The following is a 14063-nucleotide window of genomic DNA, read 5'->3' on the forward strand; positions in this document are numbered from 1 at the left end:
ACAGACAGTCTTTGTCCTCAAAGCCACTGCTGTCTAGATAGGGGGCAGGTGCTGATCAAACATGTAAATATAATTACAATTCTGACTAGTGTTTTGAAGAAGTGACATTTAAATTATCACCTGAAAGAAAAGTGAGTGAGTTGTCAAGTGAAGGGGCAGGGAAGATGAGGTATTCTTGGTGAAAAAAAAAAAAAAAAAACAGCGAACAAACAACAGCCCTTACAATGTTCCCTGAGGAAAATTAGGCTGGTCAAGATGAGCAAGACTGTGGATGTGGCTAGAATTCAGTGAGGGAGAGAGTGACCAGAGATGAAACTGCAGGAGCAGCTAGTAGCTGTTATTCAGAGCCTGTAGACCAGTTAAGAATTTTTATCTTTATGCTAAAAGCAGTGAGGGGTGATTGAAGCATCCTAAGTAAGAGACTGACATGAATTAATAAGTCAGGGTCAGCACACTGAGGGTTACTGAACTCAGCACTTCCAATTCCTAAATCTTTTCCTTTAAATCTTTTCAAAATTGTTTCTCAAAGCTAGAACATCAGAAGACCTGGCTTCAACATCTCTGCTCTCCTGTTGCTTCCTTGGAGGAAGGTTTTCTGATTCCTGTAGACTTGCCTGTTTCTCCTCTAAGAAGCCTGCAAACTGTTTGAAGATGACTTTCCTCAGGAGAGCTCCATATTCTGGAGAAGGGCTTTGAGGTTTCATGTACCAAATTTTGGTTCTGGACCTGCTCTTTTGCTAACTTAAGTTAGAATCTATGATGGGAAAAGCATATTTGGATATTTGCCCCAATTATATGCCCCCCAAAAAAACCCTTCCAAGGATACTTCCCTAAAGCTTCATTTTCAGTCTTGCCCTTATACACAAGGACATCTCCCCCACCCACTTTCTATCATTGATTGGAAATTGTGAAGGTTGGAAAAAAATCCTGCAGGCTCATTTTTACATCACAACTGTAGTATGGCTGGGTGTTGCCCTCAGAATTCCCTGCTGCCTTACTTCTTTGAGACTCTGGAGCAGGGCATTGCCGGGGCTGTCACTCAGTGGATATTCAGTACATTACCACTCACAGAGAGCCAGGCACTCATCTAAGCACTTTAATCCTCATTAATATGCTAATGTGATAGATGGTAAAACTGCGGCTTAGAGTGTTAACTAACTTGCTCATAATTAATGCTGGTGCTGAGACTTGAGCAGAAACAGTCTGGCTCCAGATTTGACACTAGTGCTAGGATTTTATTTAAATTTTTCTTTATCTTGAAATGATTCTCCTGGTAGTCAGTGAGGTCTTGTGAATAAACAGTCTAAATCCACACTGTAAATCCAGCACCTAATGAAAATGAGAGATTAAGAAAAAGAGGGGCATTTAAAAGACAACATTGCAGTATCTATTTAGTCACATCTTTCTATGTGACTATAGGAGACCAAAGGAGACTATTCCATAAATAGATACTAAAATATCAATATACAAATTCAAAGAGAATTTAGTAATCTCTTCAGACTACATAATTTCACTAAGAAATATTTTCCTTCATAATATTAGTGAATGCTCTTCAAATTTCTGCTAGCATCATCTCAATAGATGCAGAGAAAGCTTTCGACAAAATTCAACACCCATTTATGATAAAAACCCTGCAGAAAGTAGGCATAGAGGGAACTTTCCTCAACATAATAAAGGCCATATATGACAAACCCACAGCCAGCATCATCCTCAATGGTGAAAAACTGAAACCATTTCTACTAAGATCAGGAACAAGACAAGGTTGCCCACTCTCACCACTGTTATTCAACATAGTTTTGGAAGTTTTAGCCGCAGCAATCAGAGAAGAAAAGGAAATAAAAGGAATCCAAATCGGAAAAGAAGAAGTAAAGCTGTCACTGTTTGCAGATGACATGATACTATACATAGAGAATCCTAAAGATGCTACCAGAAAACTACTAGAGCTAATCAATGAATTTGGTAAAGTTGCAGGATACAAAATTAATGCACAGAAATCTCTGGCATTCCTATATACTAATGATGAAAAATCTGAAAGTGAAATCAAGGAAACACTCCCATTTACCATTGCAACAAAAAGAATAAAATATCTAGGAATAAACCTACCTAAGGAGACAAAAGACCTGTATGCAGAAAATTATAAGACACTGATGAAAGAAATTACAGATGATACAAATAGATGGAGAGATGTACCATGTTCTTGGATTGGAAGAATCAACATTGTGAAAATGACTCTACTACCCAAAGCAATCTACAGGTTCAATGCAATCCCTATCAAACTACCACTGGCATTTTTCACAGAACTAGAACAAAAAATTTCACAATTTGTATGGAAACACAAAAGACCCCGAATAGCCAAAGCAATCTTGAGAACGAAAAATGGAGCTGGTGGAATCAGGCTCCCTGACTTCAGACTATACTACAAAGCTACAGTAATCAAGACAGTATGGTACTGGCACAAAAACAGAAAGATAGATCAATGGAACAGGATAGAAAGCCCAGAGATAAACCCACGGACATATGGTCACCTTATCTTTGATAAAGGAGGCAGGAATGTACAGTGGAGAAAGGACAGTCTCTTCAATAAGTGGTGCTGGGAAAACTGGATAGGGACATGTAAAAGTATGAGATTAGAACACTCCCTAACACCATACACAAAAATAAGCTCAAAATGGATTAAAGACCTAAATGCAAGGCCAGACACTATCAAACTCTTAGAGGAAAACATAGGCAGAACACTCTATGACATAAATCACAGCAAGATCCTTTTTGACCCACCTCCTAGAGAAATGGAAATAAAGACAAAAATAAACACATGGGACCTAATGAAACTTAAAAGCTTTTGCACAGCAAAGGAAACCATAAACAAGACCAAAAGACAACCCTCAGAATGCGAGAAAATATTTGCAAATGAAGCAACTGACAAAGGATTAATCTCCAAAATTTATAAACAGCTCATGCAGCTCAATAACAAAAAAACAAACAACCCAATCCAAAAATGGGCAGAAGAATTAAATAGGCATTTCTCCACAGAAGATATACAGACTGCCAACAAACACATGAAAGGATGCTCAACATCTTTGCTCATTAGAGAAATGCAAATCAAAACTACAATGAGATATCATCTCACACCAGTCAGAATGGCCATCATCAAAAAATCTAGAAACAATAAATGCTGGAGAGGGTGTGGAAAAAAAGGAACACTCTTGCACTGCTGGTGGGAATGTGAATTGGTACAACCACTATGGAGAACGGTATGGAGGTTCCTTAAAAAACTACAAATAGAACTACCATATGACCCAGCAATCCCACTACTGGGCATATACCCTGAGAAAACCATAATTCAAAAAGAGACATGTACCAAAATGTTCATAGCAGCCCTATTTACAATAGCCCGGAGATGGAAACAACCTAAGTGTCCACATCATCGGATGAATGGGTAAAGAAGATGTGGCACATATATACAATGGAATATTACTCAGCCATAAAAAGAAATGAAATTGAGCTATTTGTAATGAGGTGGATGGACCTAGAGTCTGTCATACAGAGTGAAGTAAGTCAGAAAGAGAAAGACAAATACTATATGCTGACACATATATATGGAATTTAAGAAAAAAAATGTCATGAAGAACATAGGGGTAAGACAGGAATAAAGACACAGACCTACTAGAGAATGGACTTGAGGATATGGGGAGGGGGAAGGGTAAGCTGTGACAAAGTGAAAGAGCGGCATGGACATATATACACTACCAAACAGTAAGGTAGATAGCTAGTGGGAAGCAGCCGCATAGCACAGGGAGATCAGCTCGGTGCTTTGTGACCGCCTGGAGGGGTGGGATAGGGAGGGTGGGAGGGAGACGCAAAAGGGAGGGGATATGGGAACATATGTATATGTATAACTGATTAAATTTGTTATAAAAAAATTTTCTGCTAGCAATTTTTTGGTTATAAAGGTGGAACTAATATGAAAAAATGAATGAATGAATGAGCAAATGAGGGCTTTTTAGGATCTCGTAGCAATCTGAGAACTTCCAAAGGGAACTTCCTAAGCTCTTTATTTATAAGTGAAGAGAATACAAGTTTCAGTGCCATTAGATGATAGACTTTGTATGGAATTAATATGAGATTCTTCATTGCATGAGAAAATCAAAGAACTCTTCTTTGGACGAGATCAACAGCAAACTTAAGTGCATATAAAGGGAAGCTCTGACTTCACAGTTTGTCAAAGGAGGCATTAACCATCTGGCCCAACACCTTCCTGTTCCTCCCCTATTCCAGTCAGTCCCCCTAGTGTCCCCACAACTCCATGGCGCCTACTCTCTGGTCACCTTGTCTTTCCTAATCATGTCCTCTCTTTCAAGCCCATATGCTTTTTAAAAAAAAAACACTTTATTGAGGTCTGACATATAAAATGCTGTACATTTTTAATGTATACAACTCGATGAGTTTGGAGATAGGTATATACCCAGGAAACCATACCATCAAGGCTATAAATATATCCATCACCTCCCAAAGTTTCCTCCTGCCCCCTTTATTATTTTTTTATGTGTGTGTGTGGTAAGAGCACTTAACATAGGATCTACCCTCTTAGCAAATCTTAGTATACAGTACAGTTTTGTTAGGAGGGCATTATGCTAAGTGAAATAAGCCAAACAGAGAAATACAAATACTATGTGATCTCAGTTACATGTGTAATCAAAAACAGTCAAACTCGTAGAAGCAGAGAATAGAATGGTGTTCACAGGGGCTGGAGAGAGGGAGAAATGGGGAGGTGATGATTAATGTGTACAAAGTTTCTGTTATGAGAGATAAGTTCTGGAGATCTACTATACAGTCCATATTCTATTGGATGTGCTGTTCCCTTTTCTTGAAATGCTTTCTTCTTCTTTATCTAAAAAGTCTTGACCAAGCTCATATGTCACCTATTTTGTGACATGCTCCTTAAATTCCTCCATAATTTCTCCCAAGTGAAATAAATTATTTTACCTACATGCTCCCATAGAATCCTATGTCCATGTCTGCTGTGCCATATTGTATTGTCATGGTTGGTTCACATCCATTTTACTTGTTAGACTTTGAGACAGCTGAGACCAGGATTTCTAGGTAACATTTGAGTTCAATAAATGTGCTATTTTCCTTTGGGTCCCAGGGATTGTGGCAAGTACAGGGGGTATTTAGATGACTATGATATGATTTTTGTTTTTTGAAAAGTGTGCAGGTGCTGATAGAAATAGGCATGGAAGTGGGAAATCTGAATGCCATGTGCAGTGTGTAGTTATTGAACTGTGCTTAAGGAGATAAAGCATCAAGAAAAGAGTTCTTCACCCAGATTTGGACTTGAGGGATAGAGATGCTGCCTGGGCCAAGTCTTGAAGGGCAAGCAGAAATTAGACCAAGAAGGGTACTGAAAGAAAGAATGGTATTTCATATAGAGAGAAGTCCTGAAAAAAAAAAAAAAGAGGCATGAAACCACAGGGTATGTTTGGGAGAAAACATAAACATTTCAGTATTACTAGAGAAAAAATTAGCATGTAGGAAGTAGCAACAAATGCAGCTGAAGAGAGGTGTGTGTGATGGATGCATGAGGGAGGATGGAGGGACTCATATATACTGATCAAGAGCCTATGTATCTTGTAGGTGAGAGAAGACTTTGCAGTGTTCATGTAGAAGAATAATGCATTTGGTTGAGAGAAAGAGTGTTGTGACTGTAGTGTAGAAAAGGCACGAAAAAACAGTTTGGTGGCAGGGCTGTGGCAACGTTTCTTGGAGAGAGGTGAGGAAGGTCTGAACCCCAAAATGGCTCTAGGGAGCTACACCTAGAATGCTGTCTTCCACAGATACAGTATATCTTTGTTGAATGAGTGAATGGGTGATTTTTTAAAATTAAAGTTAAACCAGTTTTTCTTTTTAATTTTTTAAAAATTAAAAAAAATATATTGGAGTATGGTTGATTAACAATGTTGTGCTAGTTTCAAGTGTACAGAAAAGTGATTCAGTTATACGTGTACACATATCCACTCATTTAGATGATTTTCCCATATAGGTCATTACAGAATATTGAGTAGAGCTCCCTGTGCTATACAGTAGGTCTTTGTTAACCAGTTTGTCTTATACCATGAAAATTATTACACTAAGACAATACTTTATTACCACCAGAGTAGGCTTTTCAATTTACTCTAATTACCTAATATAAAAATTGATTCTCAGGAGGACAAATAAAAAATTTACTCTTTTTACGTAAAAAGCACAGGTGTATACAAACAACTTATAAACATATTTAGAGTCTATCTGTGGTATTAAAATTTTATTGAGAAGGAGGGTGAGGAGGGAAAAAAATATTTTTAAAGGCTCCATAAGGGGGAAATAATTTTAAAAGTTTAAGAAATGCCACTCTAAATAATCATCATTACTTCAGTAGCATTTGCTAGTTTTAATCCAGTATACTGAGTCTTTTGTTTAACATAATTCTACTTAAGTCTGTCTGAGTATTTCATATTCAACTTGGTGTTATTGCTTGTTTTGTCTTTGGTATCATACTGACTTTACAAAACTATATCTGAATAGAAAAAGAGAAATATTCCCATGACTCAGAGAAACGGCATTTAAATGTAAAACTCCTATTTCACCTGAGGCCTAAAAGCTATTCCAAAATGATATTTCATCAATCCTCAAAGCAATCTATTTTATAGGGAAACAGAGAGGAGCCCTCATATTCTCCTAACATATCTCCATGGGGATAACAATTAGTTGTTCTAAATACAGGCCCAGGAATTTCAGTCTTAGAGCAGTAGTGGGCATCTGAGTATCTCTTTCTGTGATGGTCATGGTTCTAAAATGGGGGTTCTGTTGCTCAGGAGCCTCCCAAAACCTAGTACCCTAGGGATCTGGTAAGCCAGCTACTTGGTTGAACTTAATACAGAGTCAGCATTGGCCTCAGCATCACGCTTCTCTACCCCAACTCTCACCTCTCAAGGTGAGTATATCTGCTAGAGAACTATTCTTCCCAGGAAATGCACTCGTTCTGATACTTTTTCCAAAGAGTGTCTGCTTTTTCTAAAATGCCAAGGTGATACTATATTCACAACAGAGATATAACCATCTGCACTAGCAAGTCCAGAAGAGAAAGTAATGGAATTCAAACCCAAGTGGTTGCACACACATTGCCACAGCATCTATCTTTCTAACGAACTTGAATACACTTGAGTCTGTGCTCTAGGAATCCAGATTTTTCATTTCAAGATAGAATTCTCTTCTGAAGCTGTTGCTGTGAAGATCAAATTTCTCCACCTGCCAGTCTATTTTCTGAAGGCAATGGACCTTTTAAATCAATGTTATGCTCTTTTAGAAGCACTTGTGTCCTCCTCTATCTGTATGCTGAAAAATGTGGATCCAAATTTTTAAGGTATTACCCACAGGATGCATGTAGTCCAAGGCAGTTGATTCAGTTTTGCCTGGATGGGTCAAGTTTGACTAGATACACTTTCTGAGGTCTGGAGAAAGACACACATATTACATTCTATGCTTCAACCTCACAAACCAAAAGAAGCATGGCTTTCTTTTCTCCTTTATTTTCATGACACTACATGCTCCTAATTTTCATCTTACTTCTATGTCTACTTCTCTCTTTTTTTTAATTAAATCAACTTTTCTGCCCATGTTGTTGATTTTCAAATTTTCTCTTCTCGTCCTTCTTTATACTATCTTCCCAGGTAATTTTATCCACTCTCATAGCTCTAACTATTCTTTCTATGTGATGACCCATGACCAGCTCTATGTCCTGAATATCAGAACTGTACTTAACTGTGAATTAAAATCTCAACTCATGTGTCCCAAAGTCACCTCAAAGTCAACATGTCTCAGAGCTTCTCTTGTGGCACAGTGGTTAAGAGTCCGCCTGCCGATGCAGGGGACGGGGGTTCGTGTCCCAGTCCGGGAGGATCCCACATGCCGCGGAGCTGCTGGGCCCGTGAGCCATGGCCGCTGAGCCTGCACGTCTGGAGCCTGTGCTCCACAGCGGGAGGGGCCACAGCAGTGAGAGGCCCGCGAATCGCAAAAAAAAAAAAAAAAAAAAGTCAACATGTCTCAGACTGAACTTAGCACATCCACTGGAAAGCCTTTGGTGCTGTCTTTCGAAGATTAGCGAATGATGCTCACCTGCCAAAATACCGCTAGAAATCTAGATTCATGGCTTCTTTCTCCCTCTCCATCTACATCCAATCCCACACCAGTCAAATGTTGTCATTTTATCTCCTCAGTTCCTTTCAAATATATCTATTGTGGCCACTGAGATGTAAGCTACCATTATCTCTGGTCTGGCTTCCTTCCACAGCTCCCTAATTGTTAGCCCTGATCCCAGTCTTGCTTTCTTCCATTCATTTGTTCACAATGAAGGCAGACCACTCTCTCTGAATCACAAGTCTAAGCATATTATTTCCCTGGTTAACAGCTTTCAGTTGGTCTACATTTCTGAAAGCCCTCTATCATCTGGTTCCTTCTTATTTCTCCAACATTTTTAAGACTTCCTTAAATTTTGTAGCTTCTCTGAAATTCTTAATTTCATCATTGTCTCTCTACCCATTCACTTCTCTCTCTCCCTCCATCTCATCCAGGAAATTAATGTCCACATGTATTTTCTCACTCTTTCATTGTTATTGCACTACCACCTCTCAGACCTCAGTTCATTTATCCCTTTTTCATGTCAACCTCCTTTCCTGCTCCCTTAGGTCAGAGTGGTTTCTCTTCAATATGCTGTCATAGGATATTGCATCTTTCCTGACATCTCCTGGATCTGTCTGCATGCCCTACTCCTAAGCACGCCCTATTCCTGACTATGAATGAAGGAATGCTATTTCTTCTGTCTGAAAATGCACTGCATCACCCTGTTCCCACCCTTACCCAGCTAAATCTTCCTAATCCCTCAACATTCAGGGAGCGCTCTTCTGAAAAGTTTTCCCTGACTTTGCAAGCTAGGCTAGGTGACTCTCCACTATGCTGTCATGGTAATGAATCATCTTTTATAATTAAGTCAGATCATAACACTCTTCTGCTCAAGATCCTCCAAAGACTCCCCATTTCGCTCAGAGTAAACCTCAAAACCCTTATAATAGCCTACAGTGCTTTACAGCATCTGCCTCCCTTTCCTTATTATTTCTCTAACTTCATTTTTTAATACTTTCTTCTTTCTTTTGCCACATTTAGGCATGCTACCCCTTCAGGGCCATGGCAGTAACTGAAACGCTTTCCCTAGCTTTCTACATGACAACTCCCTTGTCTCCTTCAAACCCTCGCACAAATGTCCGCTTGTCAATGGACCTGTGTAAGCACCTATTTTAAGTTGCGATCTGCTCCACACCTCTCTATCTATGCACTCCAAATCCTTTTTTTTTTTTGCTGTGTTTTAATAGCACTTATTCCCTCCTATCAAATGATATAATTAATTTATGATTATTAGTCATCTTTTGTCTTCCCTTATTAGACTGTAAGCTCCACACAGGTGGATATTTGTATCTGCTTTGTTCACTCAAGTTTTCCAAGTGCCTTCAAGGGTGTCTGGAATAGAAGAGATGATCAGTAAATATGTTTAAAGGATGAGCATTGATTGTGCTATACAGTATTAAAATTGTCTTCCTTGCCCACCTGCCCACCGCCAAACCATGCACTTGTCAAATGCAGGGAGTTTTGCCCTTACATCTATTTACAATATCCAGCATATTTGCTGAAAATAGTGGGTTCATAATAAATGTTTGCTAAGTGCATATATGCATCTCTGACCTCACTACCCCATAGCTTTGCAGGGTTTGTGATCACACCATACCAAACTAGAATATGAGTGCAAAAATATTGTTTTCTTAGTGGAGAAGCTTCTCTATAAATTCTCATGGCATCTGAGATCTCCAAAGATGGAGTCCAATGTGGACCAAGGTAGTGACTACAGTCATCCTTCCATATCCTAGGGTTCCGTGTCCATAAAATTGATCCTGGGTTGGTTGAATTCACGGATGCAGAAACCGCGGATGAGAAAGTATGACTTTATTACTTCATTTTATATAAGACACTTGAGCATCCGCAGACTTTGGTATCTGTGGGGATTCCTGGAACCAATCCCTCATGGATTCCAGGAATGGCAGTATTTCTCCTGCAGAGTCACTTCAGAGGTTAAGAATTTGACATTGTTCATTTGGCTTTTTTCTCCATTCTGTATCTGCAACTGGGGCATTTATTTTAATAACTTAGAAAACTAAAGGAAGTCCTGGGAATTGTGAACTCGAAAAATAATATCTTTCCTTCTGTGACTTCTCTTTTTTCTTTCCTTTCTCAGAGCTCTTCCTGCCATGATGCAGTGGGTCCGCACGCAGAAGCCAGGAGAGAGTGGCATCAATATTGTCACTGCCGATTTCGTAGAACTTGGTGATTTCATCAGCACTGTCATAAAGCTCAACTATGTCTTTGATGAAGGGGAAGCCAACACTTGATAGTACCATTTGGAGTGCCAGTGAATAAGATAGAGAAAACTCACTGTATTAAGCATATTATCTATAAACACTCTGATCTTCCTATTCCACTGAGTCTCTGAGGGAATAAAGAATGAAAGTGGGTGGGAAAGGGGGGAAACCATTTCTTCAGTGATTATTATCATACTCTTCATTACTATAAATATTTCATTTCCCATTTGATGAGCAAAACCTACTTCTAGTGTTAGGAATAAAAAAAGACTAGTACATTTCGTTTCTCAGAATTAGTTTTTGTAACTTATGAGTGTTTACTTGATTGTGTTTCTGATTTCAACCTAGGGCTCCTACACTGTGTACCCTCTAAATGAACCTTTCTGCTCCCTCTCTAGCTCTCTCTTTTTAATCAGATGTTGTATGGGACTTAAAAATAATTAAATGTCCAACATAACTTGTATTATCAATACATTGTTGTACCAAAATGTACTTGTTTTGTGGGACCTGGTATAATATTCTGTAGTCTGCAATCTCACTAACTTTGGGTCATAAACAATATGCATCAAATCTGTTTCCCTGCATAAGTAATATTGGTGGCCATAATCAGTAATTTTTGTGTTATATAAAAACAATAGTGTTTCACAGTATTTCTATTTAAGGCAGCTATAAATATAGAGTAAAAACTTTTGTGGAAGAACTATTAGTGCCAACTCCATAGTGAAAAATGGAGGTGGGGGAAGAGATGGATGTCATTTTAATTCAGAAATCTCTTAAATAATATTGTCCTACAAATGCTCAGTAAATAAAAAATTATGACAAGTGTTGTTAAAATCAGGAAACTCTGAAAAGAACCCTCACAAAAGTTCTTCTAACAATTATCTTGACTGAAAAAATAAAAAGAAGAAAAGAAAGAAATGGAAGATTGAGCAAGCTTTCCTAACAAATTGAGATTTCCAAATATGTCATTCTAAATCCCAGATTTTGAGGAGTATATTCTGAGAAGCTTCAATCTGAGTATTTTTACTTGAAGTTGAGGAAAATGGAAGGGTGGCAGAGTGAATTAGAGCAATGTTTTTGAAACTATGACCGTGAACTCTCAAGGATCCGTGAAGCATTTTTAGGAGTTTCTTAATTACATGTGATTTGGGCAGACTTATTGAAAATCACTTCTGTGTCCCACCCCAGGGTCAAGTTTGAGGCAGAGGCCAAAGTTTCACAGAAAGTTTCTGCCATCCACCATTTGATAGTCCAGGTGTATAAGGAAGAAAAATGGTAATGCAAATTTGAGCATTGCTTCTGCCTTGGTGTCTTTGTGATATTTGACATCTCTAAACAATCTTAAAAGAGCATGATAACCCTTACGAATATGCTTCACAGGAATATTGTGAGGCATTTATAAAAATCTATAAAATTTGCTGAATTCATACAATTCTGAATTATTTTATCTTCCTGTTTAGAAATAATCTCACCTCAGTAGTTTCCTGGGAAAACACAGTCCATGTAAATTGGGGCCATAGAGAAATAAAAGCATGCTCTCAGCTTTCAATTAATTTAGATGTATGACATGTGGTTTAATCTCTGAGTCCTAGGTAAGGGATTTGACTCCAAGGTTACGTATGTCAAAATTATAAATAATCAAGAGTTGATTAAAAGATTATAAATACTCACTATCAGAAAATAGTGCTTATTAGCAACTGTGGGGGAAGGAAGATAAATTGTTTATACTGAAGAGAACGTTTATGAAAAGTGTGCAGGTATGTGTGGTTGACCAAGTAGCATGCATATACACACAACAGATATGATCTCCATTCCAATTGTGTGTATATGTCTCAACAGATAAAATATATCAATATATACCCACTCTTGTGCAGGCAGACAGACACAAATACACACAAACATACACAGTCATGGACAGACACAGTGAAATTCTTCTTTTCAAGTGAAAACTTAGGTAATATTAAATAATTTAACTTTAGGACCAAAACCCTTAACAATGTATGAGAAGGAGTTGATGAGATTTTTGAAAGTAGAGTAGCTGATCATATTCAAATATTTTTGTAAAACTAGATATTAATTATCTACAAATATAATTTTCTTTCTGCTTTCCCTCCCCTTGTAGTTTTACTGTCTTTCTGTCTCTCTCACCTGCTCTTTATATACAATTGAATATGAATCCTTTCTAAAGGACTATAGCTTGTTGAAATTTATGTCCTGTGAAGTTGTTTTGGGGGGAGGTTTTCTCTGACTATTCATTATTCATCCCTCAGGAGGATCTTTAGCCAAGCACACTTGCAATGACACAAGGATTTAACTTATACATGTATGAGAAAACAGATCTTTCAACATATTCAATACAAATGAAAAATGAATAAAATATAGAGGTAACTATGTTGTATTTTCGTGAACTTAGATGCTTTCTTATGTTTGCTTAGAATTAGCTTTGTCCTATCTGTCATTTGGGTGCTGGAAAAAAACAAACATGCTGAAGCATTAGATTAATTGTGCAGTTTCTCAGTTGGAGAAAGCTTTTAATTGCTATTAATGATATGCACATAGAGACCTTGTTTGATGAAAGATACTTCCAAGCCAATGCTTGGTGTCCATGTGTATATACATTATCTATGTAACAGGCACTGAGAGTAAATGGACTTGCCTTAATTTCTAAAGGAGGAAACAGGTAGAAGTGAACCATGCATCCTCCACTAGAGGAAGAGTTCACTAGGAGGGATTCCTTTGCAAGGGGAATGGAGAGAAAACGCCTTTGGCTGTCTTTTGCCCATTGGCCCTTCTCTGGGACACACTTAGGGAGCAGGCTGTGGGGCTTAAATAAAGAGGTAGGGGGTGAGGACTAGTGGTATACAATCAGAGCTTACCATCAGCCTAAGCTCCTTTTTCTTAGCTGGGCATTGAGTTTCCAGAGAGTTAGAGCACAAGGGCTACAAATAGACCCCCAAATGGTAGGAGATACATCTTGGTGCATTTTTTGTTTTGCTTATTTCTTAAGACTTTTCCATCACAAGTCCTGCAAGGCAAAGAAAACAAAAACAAAATCCAACTTTTACCCAATCTACAGCAGGAAATCAAAGGAGTGAGTGGCTGAGATGAGGGAAAGTATACAAAGAGTATCATTTTTTGGTTTGCTTTCCTGTCTGTAATTGCGAAGGGCCAATCTTTAGATACTCCTGCCATTATTCTTTATGTCTCCCTTATCACTACACAATCATATGAATGCAGAGAATGAGGAGGCATCTTTTAAAAGCCTTAGGATATTCTATATGATGACCTCAATATTTACTTTCAGCCATACTGGGAAAACTCACGTTTCATGGTGTGCCACCTAACAATGAATGTATTAAAGCATAAAGTGTTTGGTATGTATGCACCTGTGTGTGTACACACGTACTCATACACACAAACACACACACACACAGCATGCACATCTCACACATTATTCAAGCTGAAACTGCACTCTAATCACTCAACCTGATTCTATTGCCATTTTAACTCTTAAAATTAATATCTCCTACGTAAGTAGGAACAAACATAATTCAAATATTTAAATATTTAAGAGGAGAAAAATCACTAGAAAACCAATGAAAAATGAGACCATCATAAATAAGA

The 14063-nt window shown here is 38.1% G+C and overlaps 1 protein-coding gene across 1 annotated transcript in view; it reads left to right on the forward strand.

Moving 5' to 3' along the window:
• PLCXD3 (phosphatidylinositol specific phospholipase C X domain containing 3) overlaps positions 1-10482 on the forward strand; it is a gene marked incomplete at its 5' end in the record, with an annotated part of 191735 nt that extends 181253 nt beyond the window's left edge. The window contains one exon of the mRNA XM_082622372.1: positions 10316-10482. Coding sequence (XP_082478498.1) covers positions 10316-10469 — 154 coding nt within the window. The 3' untranslated portion in view covers positions 10470-10482. The remainder of the gene's footprint in view (positions 1-10315) is intronic.
• Positions 10483-14063: the final 3581 nt, after the last annotated feature.

The sequence above is a fragment of the Mesoplodon mirus genome (assembly GCF_964341445.2).
Source record: "Mesoplodon mirus genome assembly, chromosome: 5".
NCBI classification, from domain to species: domain Eukaryota; kingdom Metazoa; phylum Chordata; class Mammalia; order Artiodactyla; family Ziphiidae; genus Mesoplodon; species Mesoplodon mirus.